General features: G+C 36.7%; 1 protein-coding gene across 1 annotated transcript in view; it reads right to left on the reverse strand.

Moving 5' to 3' along the window:
* Nucleotides 1-22995, reverse strand: part of BANK1 (B cell scaffold protein with ankyrin repeats 1) — a 138849-nt gene that overhangs the window by 88282 nt on the left and 27572 nt on the right. The window contains exons 7-8 of the mRNA XM_026847935.1: nucleotides 16596-16716; nucleotides 3440-3636 (exon numbers count right to left, since the gene is read on the reverse strand). Of these exons, the coding sequence (XP_026703736.1) occupies nucleotides 3440-3636; nucleotides 16596-16716 (318 nt within the window). The remainder of the gene's footprint in view (nucleotides 1-3439; nucleotides 3637-16595; nucleotides 16717-22995) is intronic.

Here is a 22995-nt window from a genome sequence, read left to right on the forward strand (position 1 = left end):
GACACCAAAGAGGGCACTGCAAAGCCCTCGGCTTGCAGGTAGAAATAGTAGCCATGGTATTGCCACTTCTTTTGCTGCTCTTGCTTTCTATAACCATTTCAGGCAATTCTTACTTCCCTAAGGATACTCCATCACAAAGGCAAATGAAAAACACTTTCCAGGATTTTGGACAAATTGAATGTACGTTTTAATACACTCATTTTTCTGGAACCCTACTTCTCTGAGATAGAAACGATGAATTACAGTATATATTTTGGGGCTATTCCTTAAAGAAATGGCAAAACACAGGTAACCATAACAGTGAGAGGTATGCCACATACAGAAGTACTTCTATCGTAATAACGAGCAATTTCAATATTTCAGCTGTAAAGGGAAGTTCCTGAAATGTGTTTAAACTAAATTCTGCTTGGCTCAGAGCCATGCAAATATTTCTTTTCCACATTCCCATCAATTACTGAAGTACAGTAAGCAGTTTTGTTCTAGTGCACTATTAAAGAGGACACAAATAAGCCATTTTTCTTGCAGCAGTTGGAGCTAACATTTCGAAGATACCATATCACACATTTGGCAGACTTGAAGCATGCTCCAGTTTTTACCTATGTTGCATTAGTAATCCATGCCATTTGAATCAACTGAAAACAGGCAGTGTAACTGCATGCCCTAACCAGACTACACATGCTTACAATGGCAGTAGAGTTGCTTTCAGTGGTGGTGTAAGTATTCACACTTGGGAGAGCAGTCATCATGAACAGAGAACAACTAACGTTAACTATTTACGTGCAAACAATAGCAGATATGTACCATGAAGGAACCCTTTTAATGAAAAATTACCATGTATAAAGCCAGAGTAACCATTATAAATCCATTTATATGTTTGATTGATGATTTTATACTGAGACTTTACTAGGACAATTAATAATCCTACTAAAAAAGAAAACCTAATCAGACCTATACACATACTTTGCATGCTTTTTAGAGTGAAATATATCACCATCACAAACACTGCCTAATGTCACTGTCTACCAAAATATAAAAATACTGCAAGTGTAACACTCTCAGCGCATATCAGTTGTAGTCTGCCTGTATCACATGTGCTTATATATCCTCTTACAGAGGCCCCAAACTATAGCACGAGGTTGAACATGAGTACATTTCTAAGGATAAAAAGAAAACGATTCATTTTCTGAAGTATCCAGTTCCATGTAGGGTGCACAGCAAAAACACATGTGAAGTGCAGGGGTGTAGCATAAAAAGTAAGTGTCCCATGGAATTAACCATTATCATTAAACACAGTAAATTAACCATAGAAACTATGCTTCCATGCTCAACTCTGACTCATATGACCATCTTAGAAAAGAAGTCTAGGTGTCTCACTGAGAGGTAAATATCACCTTATTCATATTCTGCCTAGTTTTACCAATCCTTTAAACATAGCATGTACTGAGGGTACCTGACCATACAAAGATCTAGCCAGATCCACAAGTATGGATGTTGGGGAACGCTGTTTCACTCTCTTCAGGGCAAACTATTAAACTCCAAGAGCTGAGGGGCCTGACCTTATACATCAGACTGCTACTTGCACGAGTTCTCCGACTACTGCTTGGGTGACTGTGAGACAACTATGGCAATTAGAAATTGTTAAATGTGAAATTAGTAACATGCTGATCCAGGAAGACAGCCTGGTTTTGTGGTCAGCTTTATGCTGGATGGTAAAGAGGATCATATTTTCTTCAGCTAAATTTGATCTCAACTACTCAACAGTATCAAAAACTGAGGTAAACACCCCTTTGCACTCCATCAATAGAAAAAGCTTTGCGGTGCTTTTGAGATCTGATCAGATTCATCGTCCAGTAAATGCAAGAAGATATTCTGCCACTTCAGAAAAGACACTAAATCACATCCTCAGTTAGGTATGGACTTTCTTTAACAGTATTAGAAAAAGAGAAATACCTGCTTGGCAGATGTTCTCCCACCCTCAGTGTTTTCAGAGCCTGTATCGATAGCTGTTCAACAAGTTAAATAGCATTCTCATCCAGCATCTTGACCGTTGCCAAAATGCCTTACCTTCAGGCTCTAGGGTCTGCAAATTTGTTCCCTTGAACTCATTGAAAAAAAAATAAAAAAATCTGCTCATAAGACACTGCTAAAGCCATCTTCATGGTTCAACACTGGTCACAGTCAACTTGTCTTCAGTTTTTCCAATACCTGTCCTTCACCTTCACACTAGGTGCCAACTATATCAAAGAAAAATCTTTACCAATCCATATGACCTTGTTCTAGAGTTCTGGTAAGTAATTTCACCTCAGTCAACCAGTGTTTCCATTCCTTACGATAAGTCTTTCTACATTAAACTACCCTTAAGTTTCTTGCATTTTCCTCAGTCATGCAAAACATTCCACTCTACATTTCTTCAAATGGCATCTTTGGTCTTATGTCTATCCATGTTTATACCAAGATGACTGGTTAATAGAAAAGTGAAACTTCTGGCTTTCTCACTCCTGTATTTTCTCCTCTTAAATATCCGTTGTTAGCATTTGTCTGCGAACATGGAGTTTGGCACCAAAAACAAACAAAAAGTAAAAAAAAGTCACACCATCAGCAAAGCTGCACCAGGCTTTCACAACACAGGCTTACTTAACACCAATGTTCATATCCTGTCTTTCTTTGGATATATGATTTACCTGAAATTTTCTCTAGTCTTTAGAACCTCTGGGGAAAGAATTACCACCTCTGCTAATATTATATTTAGCACAATGAAGACTTAAAATAGGTTCAAGCTCTCAAACATTACTACAGTATATTTCTTTTTATACTACCAATTCTGTTAGATTTTATTGGTAATAATTTCCATGCTAGAACTATGCATAGACCTACATTCTACCACTATCTTTCATGTGGAAAAGCAGCTATTGCCCAAAACCCCTCCTGCATACCTGGCTGAAGAAAGATTTGCTCCATCTAACAAGGATTTAGCCTTCTTTCACAGTGGAGTGGGCAGCCAAGGCAGGGCAACCACCCTTTGTTGAATGCTCAAGAGTGGCAATGCTAGAAGTGATTCTGAACTCTGCTAAAGTAGTCTTTATCTCATACTCTAGAAGGTTTGTCTAAACTACTTACAATACAGGCACTGTTTGGGTGCTGAAAGCACCAATCTAGCTAAGCCACATGAGCTACTTCTGATTCACTGTTCCCTTTCCATTACATGCCTAAAATATAAGCAGTGCAAAAACCTGATCTCCATTACAATGATGCACAAAGAAAGTGGCTGTACCCCATTTTGACCCCCTCTTTCTGAGACAAAAGGAGTATAATAAAATTTTCAGACAGAAGGACTAAAAAATATTAGGCTTTACAAGAGGCGATAACATGTGATCTCTGTAGTACATCATCGTAGTTCCCTGGTTAGAAACGACATAGAAAAAAAACCATATGGACTTACTGACAATTCTCTGATTAATTTTCTTAGGTCCCTGTGCCCATGCTTCTCAGCAATACTTGCTGGATCATCTCCATATTTGTTGGTTATCTTGCAAGCTCGCATAGCCTCAGGACAATTGAGCAGCAATGTTGCAAGTTTCCTTAATCCAAACCTGGCTGCGCAGTGAAGGAGAGTAGGAAATTCTTCCAAATGGCTATCTGTATATGGAAACAAAGTTCTCATAAAGAACGGTTTTGCTTTTATAGAAGACCTTCCACCTTCTTTTACGGAAGTCCTTTGAATATTAGTACTGCAGAATCATGGTTATCAAACTGGCAATGCAGAACTGTCATCTACAAAACAATTCCTCCAACTAACAGTTTACAATTCACATATTTTAATAAAGGAACCTTTAGGGTAACTGATAAATCTTTCTTTTTTTCTGCAGAGAGATTCTAAAGCACTTTAGGTCTATTAAGAAATTAGTTTTCTTGCAAGGGGAGAAAATTCTACAGCTAAGACACACTTTTGCCTAAGTGTATATTATTTCATGCTTTAAGAAACCTTTTGAGGCAATTGAATGGGACACCTTTACAGGTTCTGAAAATTCACGTCACTATCAGAGACTTGTAAAAATTTGCTTATCCCTGTAATGAAATATCAGATAATTTTAAGATTAATGTATCTGGTAATGTTTTTTAGGATTTGTCTGAAACAGCATGATATTAATTTTTATCACAGACTTTATTTTTCACCTCTGAGAACTGGGACAAGGCTAAAGGTTTATTATTTCAGCATAGTCCTGTATTCTAACTGTATAAGTGTCCACAAGTTACATATAACAAACAATCAAAAAGATCAACCATAAACAACGCCTTCCTCTGCCTTCATACTCCATATTCTAAACCCTTGTGGTTTGCTGTGTAGTGATTTGTCTATACATCAGCATGCACTGTACCTTTTTTCCAAGTACGCATCCAGCCTGCCCCAAGCACCGTTAGCTTCTTGCACCCTGAGGGTCTTTTGGTAGCATCTTTACTAGTCACTGCCTGAAAAAGTGCTTCCTCTAGTTTGTTTTGAACCTGGCTCCTGTGAGGTTCAACACATAGTCCCTAATTCATCTTGTTCTCCATCCTTCTCTGCCCTCTCTGCACTTCTAGTGATTTACTCATTCCCAGAATTTCTTTCTTGAAGAACTCCAGTCTACTTAATTGTGCCTTACAGAAAATCAACTCCATCACCCCCACTGTTCTTTTCTGAACATTTTCCAGCATTAATGCAACTATTTTGAGATGATAGGAGAAGAGCTGCACACGATACTCAACTTGTGCGTGAGCCACGTAATTTATGCATTGTCATAATTATGTCCTGTTCTCTATTCCTTTTATAATAATTCCTAGTATTTCATTTGCTTTTTGATCTGCTGCCTAGCAACAAGTTGATGTTATCACATAACTGCGTGGTCTTATTCCTCAGTGCTAATAGTCTGCTCAAAGCCTCTCATTTTGTATGACAACATAGGGCTGCTTTTTCTACTTGCATCATTTTGTTTTTACCTACAATGAATATCATCTGACATTTTACTACATAATTACTACATCTCATAAGGCCTTTCTCCTTCCCCCCCCCCCCACACGGTGCTGAATTAGGTACAAGCAAGCAAACAAACCGCCCCCCCCCCATTAGCCCTCCTCCTTACTAGCCTGAACACTCTGTATCACTAGCATAAGTTTTTTCCAACTGTCTGCCTCCTGGTTTTGGCCATGCCCATGGCCATTCATCCATGCCCAATCAATTACTGACTTGATTGGGTTTGCTGTTTCTTAAAAAAAACCTACAAGAAATCTATAAAGCAAAACTCCACATTACAGAAATTTTATTACAATTTCTATTAATTTTTCTGGCAGAGACACCACATTAACCTGCTTCTAGTTCTCAAGGTCCCCAGAGAAATTGGGTTTTGGCACCACAGTTACAGCTTCTAGTACTACAGGACTGAAAAACTGCACACTACTGTTAGAAACCCAGCTATTTTACTTCTAAATTTCCTCAGAGCTCTTAATGAATACCAGTCCTGGCAATGCTCAACCTGCCCATTTTTGCTGTAACTTCATGATTCCTTCAACTACAGACAGTCTCTTTCCATGTGTCTCCCAGCCAGGAGAGTTCCACAGTTTGGGAACCTACACACTTTCTTCTAGCTTTCTCGAGTTGTCTTTTATATCCCAGTCATCAGTTGTCCTACAGGCTAGCCAGCACATTTTCAGCCATTTGTGTGCTAGAAGAAATATTCAATAGTAGTTATGACTTCTTTCAGAATTATCTTAGCTGCCATTCTTTAACAAGCTGTCTAATTTTTACGTTCTCCTACATACTAAAATTTGGCTCAGTGGTGGTGAATTTGTGTACTCCTCCCTCTCCCCCTTTCTTCTACTGCAGAACACTACCACAAAAGAGTGCAAAATGTCATCCCACCATTAGACATAAGGATTCAAGAAACAAGAACAGTTCTTGGAACAGGCATAGCTAAGTACTGATGGACCAGAAAAATTGTTAAGACAATTCTTGACTGTATTTTGGACAAATAATATTCAACCACTATCCCACTCCAATAGTTTTGACACAAGCTATTTGAGTGGGCCACATTTTAGTCAAAAGTCATATTAACAACCCTAGACTGACTTTTAAACTAATTGAGTGTTTTCTGACTTGCATTTCCACCAGACAACCAAATAGCCAAGCAAGGAACTGTAAATACACAGCACCTGTGTAAATCAAGTAACTCATTTTAAAAGCCTTAGCAGGCTGAGCTTCTGTCAACAGGCATGTTTTAGATTATATTCCTTTGTAATTGCAGCGTGATTTAAAATCCTTTGAGTTACAACAAGGAATCTTAACGCTGTATAGCAACCAAGGTTTTTGAGAGAAGTAGGTGCTGCACAACTTCTTTACTCCATATTACTCAACATTTTAACTGAAATTCCACTAACTGGATTTAATTCTGTAATTACAAGAACTATAAACGTTACCTAGAGTATAGCCATTTGACTTCTTATTTTTGTCTACACTTTAATAACTGCAGGGAAAAACTAACCTCCCCCCAACTTAAGAAGCTGACACATGAGCTGTAAAAATGTATGCAAGTAATTTTGATGCTGAGATGACAGCTAAATCTACTTTTACATATTACACAGGATTCTCTTGAACAAAAAAGTATCCAAGCCCAAGCTGATATTTAAAAAAATATCCACAAATCATTGTTAAATTGCTTTTCTTCTCTTTTGGGGTTTTGTTTTGGTTTTTTTGGAGATGCCCAGCAAAGAAACAGGAGTTGAGCAGTAATTTTAAAGAAGAGCAAATTACATGAACTCTCATTATTCTGCATCCTGATCACAGACTCTACAAGGTCAAATACAGTCAGAAAAAAAGCCTTAACAAAATATTAATAACATGCTATAAAATAATTTGTACTCGTGATAATGAAAGCTGAAACAATTGGTTACAAATCCAAAAGGGGAATCAAGTCTATATTACCAATGCTATGATTTCTTCATCAATGTAAAGAGAAAAGAGTCAGTGGTATTCATATGCCTGTTCTAGGCTTATATCTAAGTTTCCAAAGTAACAAAAACCAGAGTTATCCAAAAAACTTACTCCCAAAATCCCTTCAGCTCCTTCACAGTTGAGCTGTTTTTCTGCTCACCACTCAAACTCTTCCCCAGCTAGGATTGCTTCACTTGCATACTTGAACACTACAGAAGACTACATCATTGACGGATGAAACACCACAGCCAGCCATGGAGGATGGTAAAAATCAATAAACCAGTTTCCTAAAACAAACTTTTTTTTTATTACTTCTTGCAGTAAGCAGGGGAAAAAAAAAAAAAAAAGAAAAAAGGCTGTCTTCAGGTATGAAAACTTTAACAGCAGCACCAGTAGGGAATCTTCTACCTAACACTTAGAAAAGACCTAAGTGAAACAAATGTTTTTAACACAACATAATATTAAAGCACTTTCACCAAGAACAGGAGATAAAAATTATTTGTTTCTTATTTTGAGAATGTAATATTCATATAAATCTGACTTGTACACCTTCCCAACTCTGTGGGCTACATGAGCTTTAGTATAAGATAATACAGCTTCAAAATCTTGGTTCTAGTTATAACCATTTGTGAAGAAGTCATTGAGGATAGTGCTACTGCTACATGCCTACCTATCAGTCAGCAACTTTGTGCCATAATGCGACAAAATTCCATACATATAAGCAGATACAGGCAGGACTGTTTTTATTCAACAGCAGAGGGATTTTCTTTTTGTACAAGATCCAATGAAATGTTAAGATTGAAAGGCAATTTCTTAAGAGGTTAATTTTAAACAAGCATCACTATTACATCTTTGAACAAAGAAGCTACAAGGATTACATTATTTTCTTGAGAGCATGTTAAATGTAAAGACTGAATTTAATTATTCAAATGTTAATTCCAGGATACAAATCTTGCTTGAGACATAATTCTACTGACAGTGATTACAAATAAATTTCATCTCCTATTTTTTCATAGCATTCATTTCAAAAAAGAGGATAAAAGGAAAATTTCTGTTCACAGAGCAATTCAAAAGACTTTCTCAGAATGAATTTCCACCCCATGATGCTTAAAACAGGTGCAACAGACAAGAGTGCTGTCAAAAGACCCTAAATCCAGAGAGGACAAATAACAGAAATTGCACTGGGATTAAAAAATTATTGTAACCCGTCTTCTAATTTCATTCAAGAGCTCTCTCTGCAACACCTATTGTTATAGATAAATTTAAATATTGTGGTGAAATCCATTTCTATAATAAATATAGCTTTATTATCTATAAATAAATGAATAACTGACCCTTGAATTCAAAATCTTTAAGTAATACAAAAAAGATGACATAATGGCAATTTTAACAGGAATTGAATGCTCTGAGAAAAAAAAAAAAATCAAATTTATACCATTATTGGTATACTGTTATTACAAGCAATACAGAGTAAAATTGGCTGCCTGAAATATTTTGTATTGCTAAATAATAGTTTGTGCTTTCAATGACTGTATTTCTTTAGCCATGAAATTAAACACAGTTCCTTTTTAGTAACATAACTGTATGAACATGCTCTTCTTCCCAGCAAAGATTTAGCAAACTATGGTATTGACAAAATACTGGATTTTTCCAGGGCCATGCAACATAGTATATAGTATCACTGTCAGCTAGAGGACATGATCACAACACACAATGCACAGCCACATTCAGAAGTTTCAAGTCCTTCCCCTTAGACATTACTAAACTTCTTGGTGCTTCTACTCTGATCAAAACAAGCAGAACCCGAAGACCTATTTTCTTGTGCAACAAAATCTAACTACACAGGCCTCATACGGTAGGGTGGTTACAGGGACACTTTCTAGAAAAACACACATCAGATGAGCACACACATGGCTTCTGGGGCTTTCTATTGTACAGATGCATTAAGAGCAAAGAGCTGTCTGAAAACAGCTGAGTCATGAAAGTCCTACCACCCTAAACTGGTAATCCTGGCTAACAACACTCACCATCATGCTCTCCTTAACCAGGTGTCCCTACTCCCAAATGAACAACTAAAAACTGTTGACAAGAAATTCAGACTTCTAATTCAAAAGACCCCCTGGGTAGGCTCTTCCTTTAAGGAATCCAAACATTGCTGAACCACAACATCATGCTATTCCCAGTACCTTACTTTGGACTTAGGTGCTTTCTTTTGGGCATGATAATATTTCATCTCTAGCCTACGATGGCTACTAACAAGGTTGGGATTAGAAGCAGGGAAAGATCTGTTCAGACTTCATTTTTCTTCCTCTCAAAGAATTAATACTAGGCATGAGGATGATCCAGTTGCTGCTGTAGAGTTCAAGGTTCAGCAATGAACAATATAGGAGCATAAAGCTTAACAGCCATAATGATGGCTGTTTCTGCATTCCACTCAGCCACGAACCGTTTCAGACATCAAACTGTACTAGCTTCTCCCACAGATGGTTCATATATAGCATGTGGTGTGGAGGGATGGAGCCACACAAACACCAGAAACTTGTGGGGAAAGCAGGTATGCATCTTTGTATAGTGGTCCTGGGCTTTCAGATTCCATTTCATTTAGTTATCACCACACTTTAGGACAGTAAGAGTGTCTTCAGGTTCAAGACACAGTTGCGCACTGTTTTTCCTTTAGTTACATAGATCACCAGCTGGGATTAGAAGGCCCCTGACTTGTCACCTTGCCCTCCACTCACTAAATTCCTCATAACTACATCTTTTCCATGTACCAATATATGGTGGTATATTGATAATAGAGAAAATAAGCAAGCCCTCAATCTACAGGTGCTAACCTCATGTCATCTTCAGTTGCTATGGCACAACCAGCCTTACTCTCAGGAAAGGAGGACCTCCACATCTTATTTCTGTGTTGTGCAGGATCAGTTGCCCATTAGAGCAGACCCATGAAAAGGCTTTATTGATTGGTTCAAGTGGACCATGAAACAGAAGCCTGGTGCCATCAAGTTGTGACACAAGGCAAAAAGTTATTGTGAGGATCATCTGATGACCACACTGAGCTCCACCAATTTAAGACAGCTTTTAACACTCTGATTTGCAAAACCTTTTCAGGCAACACAACTGGCAACCCCCCACACTTACAGAAAGTAGGATCCAATAGTTCAATTTTCCAAATCTTGCTGATAGAAAACTCAACTACTGAAGGCCACCCTGGTACAATTGCTCCCTTGGTAAATGCTATACCAACAGTGGAGATGGCTGCTGTTCATTGAGCAACCTCAGTAACACCTCAGTGCCCATTTTCACATGCAACCATGGTACCAGTAGAGTCATTCTCTGCCTTGTGGCTGAGAATGAGATGTCTTTGCCACCTATGCAGTGAGGAGAAAAAGATGTTGGACTTGATTACTCAGAAATTCCTTCCCTACATACATATTTAATCAAAAAACCCAGAAAGGTTAATGACCTCAAAAGAGACAGCTGAGGCCTACTGGTCTTTCTATTTGCCCTCACTCTGAAAAGAGGCACCACTAACTGTTTAAACCCATCCCAAGTCACCTGACAAAGCTGAAGTAGTTATCTCTCTTCTCCAGGTTGTGCAGCAAACAGTGACAACTAAGGGTACCATTGTCAAAACAACCAAGTAAGAATAAACCACTGCAAGATCTGTTTGTGTTTGGGTCTTTTTAAATTATAATTGTTCACTTAATGGCCAATTCACAAAATTCAGTGAGCTCTTCAGACAAATTAGATGTTCTACTGTAAAGAAATTTCCACCATACTGTGTTTAACTGCTTTAACTGAAGTTTTGTATTATACACAGTAGGAAGAGGCTATAATTATTTGAAAGCACACATGCTTCAGGCAGAAAATACCTTTCTTAAACTTGCAAGTTTGTCACACTGAATTGGGGAAAATTGCTGGAACTTGTCAGCTGTGAAACTGGTACAACTGATACATTTCAGCTAAATATACAGAACTGAACAAAAGTAGCAGTTATTAGGGTAACCAGAAGTGAACAGCTTTTAGTCAGTAGCAATCCTTTAAGGAAGACTGTTAACAGAGAAAAGCAGCCACACTGTTTGGCACCTCCACTAAGAACTCGTAAACTGATGATCATAAGCAGGAAGGAAAGGTTAAAGAGAAAGTGCCCAAGTGGCATATTTTCAAGTTCATTAAGGTGGCTTCTTCAACTTACTTTGAGGCCCATGCTTGCTTTTAATTAAAGTTTTAGTTCACATACACAAGGTTAAACGGGAATTGCTGTTTTGTATGTTTTGTCCTGTCCTAATCCCTTCTCTGCTCTTCTCTGCCAGGCATTCTGGAATACCTTATCTACAAAACAGAGCACAAAATCTAATATTACTATATTGTAGTACTGTCTTAGCCTGTGGGAATTTTCATAAAATTGCAATAAGCAAACAGAACAGCCTACGGTGATATTTCTGCATGTCTTGTAAGACATCCTTCTTTTACATCCCAAATTGTTGATACAGGACGTTAGTTTTTTCAAACGCAATTTAAATAGACAAAATGAATTCTACACTGTCAATATCAATTAAACCAAAGAAATACTTAAAGCTCCGTATATTTCTTCTCCCCAGTCTATATTTTCACCCATTCTTTCACTATCAGCTGAAAACTCAGACTGTATCTCTGCTTTTGAGATAGGTGTTTCAGCATGAAAGAAGGAATTACAAAAATCAGGATAGGACTTATATTGCTAGCAGTGTTAGGTGACAAAAAAGCGCTATTTTCTACAAAGAGAGTAAATTTGGGACTTTTCATAAGCCTTGATGTTTGAGTTCAGAGAAATAGTAACAGGTAACTTGTAAAAATAATAGTGGAAAAATTTCCTCAAGTAAATGGCCATTTCTGGACAGGAATCGATGCAGCGAGAATTCTTAAACCTGCGGATTCAAGAGCAGATTCAGAGCTTCCCAAGCTCAAGAAAAGTTTTGGAAAAGGAGTTTGGATTTGTTGGTATGTTTCTATTACCAGAATATGAAAGAATAATATACATACAAGGTACCCTGAAATCAGTTTGGTACAGAATTTACAACATTCGGGAGAGTACCTCCAGTTTTAGTTACATGCTTCCACAAGGGATGGAAGACACCACCACCAATAAAAATCCCATAAATGCCTTAGAGCTGTCTTTCAGTTAATGCTGCTATTAAACACAATGTTTTTCCAGGGGCTCCTATCCAGCCTGTGTTTAGCTTTCTTATCTGATTGGGCTTCCAGTATTCCCCTTCAGAGACTGCATAATAATCTCTTTAAATATCACACATTAATAAAACATTCTTCCCCTTGATAAGCTGAATAAAAGTCTTTATCTGAATTCTTGTATATGCTAGTATGTAATATCCATGCATAATCCTAAATATATTTTGACACTGTTCAGATACTTCTATATTCTTTAGAATTACCTAAAACTATCACAACAACAAAAAGGCAATTTAAAAAAAGGCGGAGTTCAGGTCTGAAGTGTGTACTTTACTTCTGACAAGCTTTTACATATACGGCAGTTCCAACAGTATTTTTCTGGTAGAGACTCACAACTTACTTCCTGGTTACTACAATAATTATTACAGTAGGATACTTCATCAAAAGCAAGCAAATGAAACTCATCTTAGGCACGGCAAAATACATTCCAATGCCTATCACTGGAAACCATGGTTTGTAAAACAATCAGCACAAATGTCTATTTTTACCATTTCCAATTGCTGCTTTTTTTATAAACCAATTTATTTTGAATAATACTGACAAACTAAAGAGGAGGTCAAACAGCAAGTAAAGATATAGCATCACCATTGCCTCCAGGTAGGATAGAGATATAATTTTCTTCCTGCACATAGTCCAACAAGTGAGATCCCATAGAGAAAGAATATGATGTACATCTTAAAGTGCTTGTAGGGCTATAGCCCTAGGTTTTCATATTGCAAGGAATTTCTCCAAGTCTGGTGGGTTGCTAAAAAAAGTTCTCCTTGCTTTGATGTCAAGAGATTCAGATTTCCAGAATGCATATTTGAGATCCGTGACATCTTTTGAAAAGCTTCCCTTATCAGAAATTATTACATCCAGTGCTATACCTATTCTAAGCAAGTAAAGTTGTTCTGCTAGATGGTAACATAGTAAGTTTGTCAGGACATCTTGCTTTTTTAATTAGTATTTAAAAGCAATAGGAATATTGAAAATACTCTAGCTGGGTGTACCCCAGGGAATTAACAATGGATGATTTTACCCTATGCACATCTTATTTATAGTCATGCTTGCATATACATACGTTAGTATAGAGACAGGTAATCACACATGTTTATGAGACCTGGTTATATTGATATACCAGACTGGGTATAACAGACCATTCAGAAAAGACCATGTTAAACAAGGAACGACACATAAGGCCTGTCATCAAGCGTTCAAAGTCTCCAACTTAATTTGAATGAATGTAATCTGAAAGACAAGTAAACGGCCTCAGGGTTTGTAAGAAAAAAGACTGTAAATATTGATCATGTATGTATATGTCAGGAAACACACAGTGAGAGCTATAGCAGCATCACATACATACTTTCATTCTTATCATCTAGAATGATGAAATTTCATTTCTGGTGGAAATTCTGCATTCAAAATACAGACAGTTATAAGATTACCTTAAGTTAGGCAACCTGAAACTATGCACTGAAGAGTAAATTAAGCAAAGTACTAGCTGAGAGGATTATTCAGACATTTGTAATAGATGCATTGAAAATAAGATGGTATCAGAGTTGACCTTTTTCACTTTTGCCATCTATTTTGACATTGCCAGCCTAGACACTGACCTCTTGCAAGTACTGCATTCATCATACTAAAAAACTGTTGAAAAGCGATTCTGGGGAAGGGAGTGGCTCTTGAAAAAATTATGTAAGCATCATGCATCTGGTGATGTCTTTATCTAAACCACTGTTAATAGAGGCAAGCATCACACTGCATTTTTCTTTGATTACATCACACACATTTTTCCTATTAGATCTTTTTTTTTTTATACTCCTAAGTTTTTAATCACACAGCTATAGACTTTGAGAGAAATCAAACTATGCAATTCATTAGTATCCAATAAAATTAATCATGAGTTCTTTATTATTTTTTCACTTTGAGTACATATTGAGAACTCTCAAGTACAGCAATTTATCAGCTATACCCTGATGTGCTAGCTATAATGTTAAAATAATGCATCATGGTAAAACTATACTGAGAAAAGTTTCTCTTATCTATGCCTCATGCTGCAGGATTGACCTCCTGTAGTCATGGCCATGACTGGAGTCACGAAACAGCCTCCAAAGGATAAGCTTTAAAGAGATATAAACTTTTTTTTAGTGTTGAGGTTGAAAAGAGTGCATCTTTACTTTGGAAGCATCTAGCTTCCAAGGAATGCATCTACCTTTGAGTAGAGGTATTATTGTTTAAGTAGAGCTATAGGTAATAAAAGACTAAGCTAGTCTTTCCAGACTGGAAAGACAGAAGTTTAAGTACAGTCCATTAGATGCACAAAAAACTCACTGCAGCTTTTGAAAAAAATTATATATTCAAAGCTTTATGAACTAAGCATTTGATACCAAGTCTAATCAGAAGCTTTATTGAGTTCCATCAGTTTTAAAGCCTTTAGAAGCAAAATTAGGAAACGGGCAGGAATCCTGTAGAATTCACATACAGGTAGTCACTGAGAAGTATATCTGTATTCTGACTTATTGACATGCCTCTTTCAGCCAAGTATGTCTCAGTTAAAAGTGTCTGTGTTTCCCCTGGAAACAGACAACTGGATTTCTGGCATGTTAGCCTATTTTGACCACATACAGGAATTGTGAAATTAGGACTGATTCATCTGCCTGTTCAGAGATACAAGAATAACTCATCTCAGTGCTAAAGAGCTTTTCTTCCGATAGCTTCATTTCCTTCCCAAAAGTATTTAATTAGTTTTTATTCTTTGATATTTTGTCTTTGGAAGAAAAACTGGTGCTTGGAATAGAATGCTATAAAAATGGCTGAACAAGGAGATGATAGTCCTCTATTAGACCCAGTACGTGTAATGCCTGCTTGGGATACCCTTAAACTATCTTTCATGAAGAAGGGGGATCAGAGTCAAAGGCCTGAAAGCACTCAGAATGTGGGAGATCTGCAACCACATCTTTCTTTCATGAAGAATCTAGGCAGCTACGTACTTTCTTGTGCCGTACATCAAACCAGTTCATTTTAAGAAGGTCACTGCTTGGCTCAAGCTCACAAGCAATCAACCTGCTCTTGAACCACACGTGCCTTTTAGGGAGGGATTGCAGGTTGGTAAGCATTACTCTCAATATGCAAAAGCATGCCCAGATCTAACTGGTTACTAGAGAAGCAGAAAATCCTTCATTCATCAGAACTAACATTTCACATTGGGAATGAGTCTTTAATGTGTCCCATACACGCCCATCCTGCAGCCTTGCACAGGAAAATGTCAAGGGCAGGTGCCTCACTTAGCACCCTACCTGTAACACCCTACTTGTTTGTTTCCACTATAACCCAGACTCATACTTAAGCTAATTTTAAAAATACAAGTGGAATCATGTTTATCTAGTAGAGAGGGGTGAATTCCATCAAAGAAACCTTACTGAAAAAAAAAAAAATGAACCATGATAGTGATCACAGTAGGGCTACCTTCAAAACTTGTTATATTTGGTTATAAGTAGTATTATGTAGTATTTGATTCTAATGAGCTTATTTTCTCTCAAATGTCCATGTACACAAAACAGGAGTCAGGCAACAACTCAAACACATCTTTCTCAAGTATTTCAGAAGGGAAACACATTTTCCTGGCTTGGTTTTTTTTCCCAAAAAGTTTTTTAGAAAAGCTGATTTCTAACACACAGCTGAAATAACATTGTAATGATGCTTTCAAAACACAAGCTAAATAATCACACTCCTGGTTTACTGCAAATCCATTTGAATCCTTAAGTGGTTAATGAATTCAACCAGGACCCTCCATTTGGTACTAAACAGTAGCTTCTGTTGATACACTATTGAATTACGGACAGTGTATCTACTTTATAGACAAATCCTATTTTGACTCACTGAGACGCCCTTTAAAAAAAAAAAAAAAAAAAATCTTTTGGCCAGAAGCAATGGAAACTATTAAGTGCATAGGTATGAAAGCAAATGGAGAAGTTTAGTGCTGTTTTAAGTTCAAAAGTCATCTATTCTCTTCAGATAAACAAATATTTCTGATTTTCTTTTTATGTCACCAAACTTTGAGAAAGTGAAGTTTAAATTGTATTGCAGAAGAGCAGTTAGTAAAAAAATATATAGTGTACAGGCATCTCCGCCTCATGTCTCTTATTGCTTGTTTTCTCTATAAGTATGAACTTGCTCGGCTGTAAAGCTGTCAATTTACAGTTAATCCAAAACTGATCAAACATCCGAAGTATAAATACATAGTACTGAGTCACAAAGTAATGACTTACAGAACTATTCTTCCCATTTTTCCTGGTTACGTTGTCTTTATTGTGGATTCCTCATTTCACTAGTGGCTTTAAATACTTTAAAGATCATCTTATTAACATTTATAAGTAATAACCATAGCATCAGTAATAAAAATCAATGCATACAAGAAGTGACTCACTAGCTCGTTGACAGTGCTCCTCTTCACTTTGGAACGGGCTGAATTCATAAGCAGATATTTTGCTCTTTAGTAACAAAGTCAGAACATTGTCCAGCTTCTCTACAGAAGAAAATTTCAAAGTCTGTTTAAAAGAAAAAATTTTTTAAAATTAGGACATTTGTTGTGCATGTATTTTTAACTTTATCCTGAGTGCTGGTGAATCAAATTACTCAAAACAGTTATTATTACAAACTCAGTAACCACAGCATAGTTTTTGAAAGCTACAGAAGAAATATTCTAATATAGAAGGATCACGGTAACATGATCCAATTGGAGGCAAACAGGTATTGTAACATGAAGTTTAGCTGTCACCAAAAACTTCTGGATGAAAAGTAAGGACAGGAAGCTTTGTATTAATCAACTCTCGATTTAGCTACAACAATGCAATGTAAAAACCAAGAACTGTTCTGACAGATGTCAGGTGCCAATAAATCCAAGGTCTTACTATAGCAGTAATTGAGTTAAAGACTACAGTAGCTCTCTGTTACCTAAAATCTTTAGATTAAGATTGTGTACTTTCCCAGGTAGGAAACAGCTTCAGTTCCATCAGGCAAAGCGTAACATGCTGACAGATTAAGAAACTGATAGCAACCAGTTAGATTAGCTTCCTGCTAAATACATAGCCTTCAGATAAGGGAAATCATTGCTAACTACCATTGTTTGATTGCCTCTTTCTGGACAGAAGGCCAAGATCTATCCCTAATGGTGTTTCTTTGCTTGGTGTGACAAGAGAAGCAAGACTACAGAGACTTGAACAGTAAGGATATTTTACACTGAATACTATGGTGCTTGTCTAGTCTGTGCTGCACTGGGCACCAAAAAGAGCTCAGCCACAGCAGGCAAGTGCTCAGGAGGAGTTGGCTTACTCTGCTCAGCTATCAGCAGCCCTGCGTTAAAGTTTGCCTTCCCATAGCTGAACTGTTTCTGGTAAAGACAATTCTGGGATCGCTAACAAGGAATATCTGCAGACACACTTAACATATAAACTTAAAAAGAAAGTCTGTGACTGACAGAAGGAGAAAAGGACAGAGGTCTCTAACCGATGAAACATGAAGTTTAATTCCCAATCCTGTTAAAAGTGAATAAGTACGACATGATATGAAAATGTTGAGTACACAGGCAGGATATAATTTTCACCTGAGTCCTACCCAAAATTCAAAGACAAGTTTGTGCAGGTAGGGAGCTACCAATAATAAAATAAGGTTGTTTATTTTCCCCACAAATAATACTAGTCCTTACCAGATTTACAGGGTGAATTGAGAAAAAGTTATACAAAACCTCCTTGGATTATCTATCAACTCCCCCCCATGAATAACCACATTAAATTTAAAAATTAAGAGAAATATTAAAACTCAGTTAGGAAACTGTACTATTCGCTCTTATTTCAAGTAGGTCTTATTCGATATGGTATCATCATTGGTACTCCCTTAATAAAGTTCAATCTAGAATAGGACAAAAATGTATTAACACTGGAACTAGCTCAGATGTGTCTATATGCAAATATTGTGCCATGAAGAAAGAAGCTCAAAACCAATGGTATTCACTGAAACAACTGTAGAGCAAAAATTCCACTAAACAAAGAATAAACATATAGGTGGGCTTCTAGACAAACTAAACCTGAAGTTTATTTTTAGTTTCCATTTAAAATGGCAGGGACACCCCTTACACATTTTGCTACCTATCTAGCCCTCTCTGTTCAAAAGAAAATGAACAAGCACACACCCCAGCAACACCTGCCTCTTACCATCTGTCCTGAAATGCCCAAGAAGCAATTTCAGACAGAATCCATTTCAGACTGCCTTGTATATGAAAGCCAAATAAACACTCCACAGGCTCTTTTCAGAAAGCACTGAGGGTAATCTTGCCTACAAAGCTCCTCTGCTTTTTAATGAGTTGAGGCAGGAATCCTTCCTTCTTTTATTCAGACAAAAATCTGGGGGAGGAGTACCTTAAGAGTGTATAGCTCTTACTTTGCACTCAGACAACCAAATTGTTTCACAAACTGAGATGGAACAAGTTCTTGAAATGAGAATACCGCAGCAAAATTTGCAAGGCCATAAACAGTTGCATGGCTTAACCACAGCAGGCTAGCTCAGTTTTTACAAACTGCTGAGACAGAAGTTAGGCTGTCTGATCTCTCAAAGGTAACAGATTAAATTAGAGCTAAACTTCCCATGCTTTAACAGGCCTGCCTTCCAATGACCAGCCTATTCATTTCTATGATTCCCAAGTCAGGCACAACACACCTCTTTGTAAGAGTTATCAGTGCAAACTGCTTCAAGTTTTCCACCTCAGATTTTTTTCTCTTACTGCATGGGTCTAAAATCTGAAGGCCCAAACAATGATTTAACAAGCTATCTTGTTAACTAAACCATAGTAGCTTTGTTCTGTTACTCTACACAGTAGGAAAATCTAGTTTAGTTATTTTTAAAAAGAAAGTATACATTAACATTTTTTATCTCACATGCAGAAGAGGCACCTGTAGAGTATTTATGTGAAAATAATAACAGAAATAACAGTGAAAGAGAACTAGCAATAGGACCACCCTGCACTATCCAGATCCATACTAACATAAAGGTCACCTCCTCCAAGAAGAAATTCAGTTTAAAGACTTCTACTTTACTGACCATTCCTGCTCCAGAGCACCCATAGACTGTAAGTATGGTGCATTTACTTAGTTTGATGTACCTTACACAGATCTCCAGAGACCCAGGAAATCTTCCCTAAAAATTCCACCAACTCTATACACCTGGAGTTCATACTGAAGCTTCACCAAATCCAACAAAATTATTTAAAGTTAAGCACTTAAAACACTGTGTGAGTAGGGAGTTTGAAAGAGCCCACATTTTATATGAATAAAGATTTAAAACATGACAGAGAAGAAATAAAAGTACCATCTTCTTCCTGTGTCCTTGCAGGCAAGTTCCTTCTAGGAGCTGCTCAGAATTAAGCTAGAGTTTGTAGGAAATTCCCCCATGCTCTCCAAAGTACAGCCAGCTGGTCTCTAGTCCACCCTTCAATCTCACTCCTTCTGCAAACAATACCTGCCCCAGAACTCATCACCAGCAACTTGTCCTTGCTCAGTATCACCTCCCCAGGTGTAGGCACTATCTCCATTCCCTTGCCTCCTTTTCAGAGCAACAGGACACAGCTGTGAACAACAAAGCCCTAAATGCTTAGCATCACACCTGGCCTTTGAAAAGAAGAAGACCAAGCACATATTTTGCAACTTTTGTGAACAAGATGATCTACATTCTTTAACAGCTGTTAACAAAGCCCTGAAAAGGTGTACCACTGAAACAGAGCATACGCAGCCAACAAATTAACATATTTCTCACTGGCTTTAGCAGTACTAACAAAGTTACATTTACATAAAAATTAACACATGCACTTCAATATCTAAATTACTTCTGCCAAATAGAATAGGCTGGGCTTAAAAATCACTTTGGCATTTCTGACAATTTTAGCCAGTGACAGAATACAGAGAGGTTTCATACTTAGAGGAAAAGAAAGAAACATTTTAAAATTAGAGCTGCTGGTGGAGCTTACAAGGTTGAAATATTAAAAACAGTTTCAAAGGAGGTATCTCTGGGGAGCAGGAAAGGCACATACATAGTATCACCACATAAGCCGTATAGCTATTTCTTACAAGTTTTCATAAAAAAGGCTGCAGTTTATTTTCATTCTTCTTCAATATACACTGTAACTGGAATCCTGTTTGATGACTATGATAAAAACATCCTTTAAGATACCAAATCTCTCAGAATCATAGCAGTATTATTCAACCAAAGTTTGTCATGAAGACTTCCTGCATCTCTCCAGATATTCTAAGTCAATCAAACTAACATGAACCCATCAATTCCAGTAATAAGGATATGACCTTAGTTTGAATTTTTTTTTGAAACCCTAAGAAATCACTACAGGAAACCCTAACACTAAATAATTGAATCACGTGGTAGAAAGCGTGAGAGAAAAATCAACACAGCATGTCAATCCCGTAGAATGCTGAAATGAGAAGTTAATGAAAACAACAAAATAAAATATGAAAAAGTTCATTTATGAATTATGAGAACCTTAAAATCAGTCTGTGCACCGGGTTACTGTAAGAACACAAACTCCCTAAGGGAGTTTCTTTAATGTAGAATTATAGTAGACTGAGAGAACAAAAAAATTCATGGCCTTTAGCCAATGTGCACCCTCATATATACTGATAGTAAGTTCATTCAGCGTTATGATTCAGTTATCTCTTCCTACTCGACTATAAAATGTCAGGTATTTTTCTTTGAAAATATATGCAAAGAAACTTATTTAATTTTTTACTCTATTTATCTCCTTACATTTTAAATGTTTACTTGGTTGTTTAAAATGTCTTGGTAATGTTGGTAAATGCTTTTTAAACTCAGACAAATTTGGAACATAGAAAATTACAATCTATCAGATGTGGCAAAGAACTTCATCCAGTGAATTTACAAATCCATGGTCTGTAAAAAACTTACACTATGTTTAATCTAAAATATGGCTAGTGTTAAACTTTAATTCTTCTCTAAAAAGAGGAATCCATAAGTGTAGTTGTACTATATACTTTGTTGGTACTGAGATACATGAACTGACCTGACCATCAGTAAAAGGAATGGATAGCTGTAAGCCTATTTGTTGGATTTTGTTTATCTGTTTGGCTTTATTGGGGGACAAAGTGGAGAAGGGGACAATAATCTCAACAATGATAGCATCTCAAAGTAGCTGGAAGGGTTGGCAACACAATATGTAATACAATGAGAGAATTTTACCAAACCATTGTGGTTTTGGTATGCAATATTGTAGCAATTTGCTTTCATCACAGAATTTTAATATGGAGATACTTCTCAGGTTGCAAGCATTTGTAAAAATCTTGAACGTTTTTGAACAACAGAGTGATTTTGCTTTGATCAATAATTGCTGTAAGCTTTTCTATTTTATTTTAATTTTTGTTCTATTGTGTTAGATTGTTACTTTGTATAGATAAACCACTGTTGCCCTAGGATACTTTTGCAAATAAGATGATAGTCTCAAAGGTTTTCATTAGCTTGGTTAAATAAAAGTTACTACTACTCCTGCTATTTGATGGAATTCTAATTAGTATCAAGTCTTATTTTTCCTTGTGTGAACATATTTTTAAAGATTAAGTTAAATCATGTTCTGTAAATTGCATCTTTATGACCTATCTTATTGCCATTAAATCAGGTTTACATCAGAGCCTGGAGTATTTTAAAAGGTTGTGGAAATAGTTTAGCTTACCTAGCTAGTTAGTGTACCTCACTCCGTGGTCCAGCAGGTACCATTAAATGATGACAAACATTCCAACCCATATGTACACTTACAAAAGAATTACCATTAGTATACATTCACACAGAGCAGATTCTGTGTGGATTGTAAAACTTAACCAATTATAAAAATTTTCACAGCATTAATTCTTCAGTTGCTAAAACAATAAAATTAAGAGCAGGTAAACAGTGTCTCCTCATTTAAACCTTTGCTTATTATCCAGATGAGTAAAGGTTAGGAAACTGTTAAATGTACCTGATAGGCATAACACTACAGCTGTATATCATGGCGTGCACTACTGCTCTGCACCGGATTATTTTTGCATTTGAACATAATTTGAATTGCATGTGTCTTATTAAATATTAGTCATGCTGGTTAAATGAAGGGTCAAACTCTTGAATAACGCAAATAATTCTCCAGTGGAAATACCAGCTGTGTTGTAGGTATCTAGGTTACCATGTTAATTATAATTTTTTTAATTATTATGACACACTTCTTATGCATAAAATTTTAAATTAAAATTGTTAGAAGCTTACTTCAATGTTCTTCCAATTACAGACTAAAGAATGATGGATATTCTAAAGATTTTAAGAACGGATTTGTACTGAGAGCTGCACTCTTGTTGTGCAACAGCCTGTTTTCTTAAAACAGAAGTGACTTGTACTTGGAAGAAATCTACTCCCATCCTTAATAGAACACTAATAATGTAATACATCATTTTTTATTAATCCTTTCATTATGAGTGTAATGCCTTAGGTGGTAGATAAGGTAGATTTGTCACAGGAAAATGAGACTGCCTGCACTGGAAACACAGACTATTATTTTTGTTCTGGCTCTGCAATTACAATATAGACATCATGACAAGTCTGTCTGGGCTACCCACCATTCAACAAATGATACTTGAGATTCCATCCTTTCCTAACAGATGCTTTCTTTTTTTTATTATTATTTTGTAAATACCATTGGAATTGCTGCAGAGCACTGCAGCCTGCTGTGCTGATTTGAAACCCAGCTCAAAACCTGAATTCTTCTAAATATATGCAAACAATCTGCATGGCAA

The sequence above is a fragment of the Athene cunicularia genome (genome assembly GCF_003259725.1).
Source record: "Athene cunicularia isolate RWA chromosome 4 unlocalized genomic scaffold, athCun1 chr4_part2, whole genome shotgun sequence".
NCBI lineage: Eukaryota > Metazoa > Chordata > Aves > Strigiformes > Strigidae > Athene > Athene cunicularia.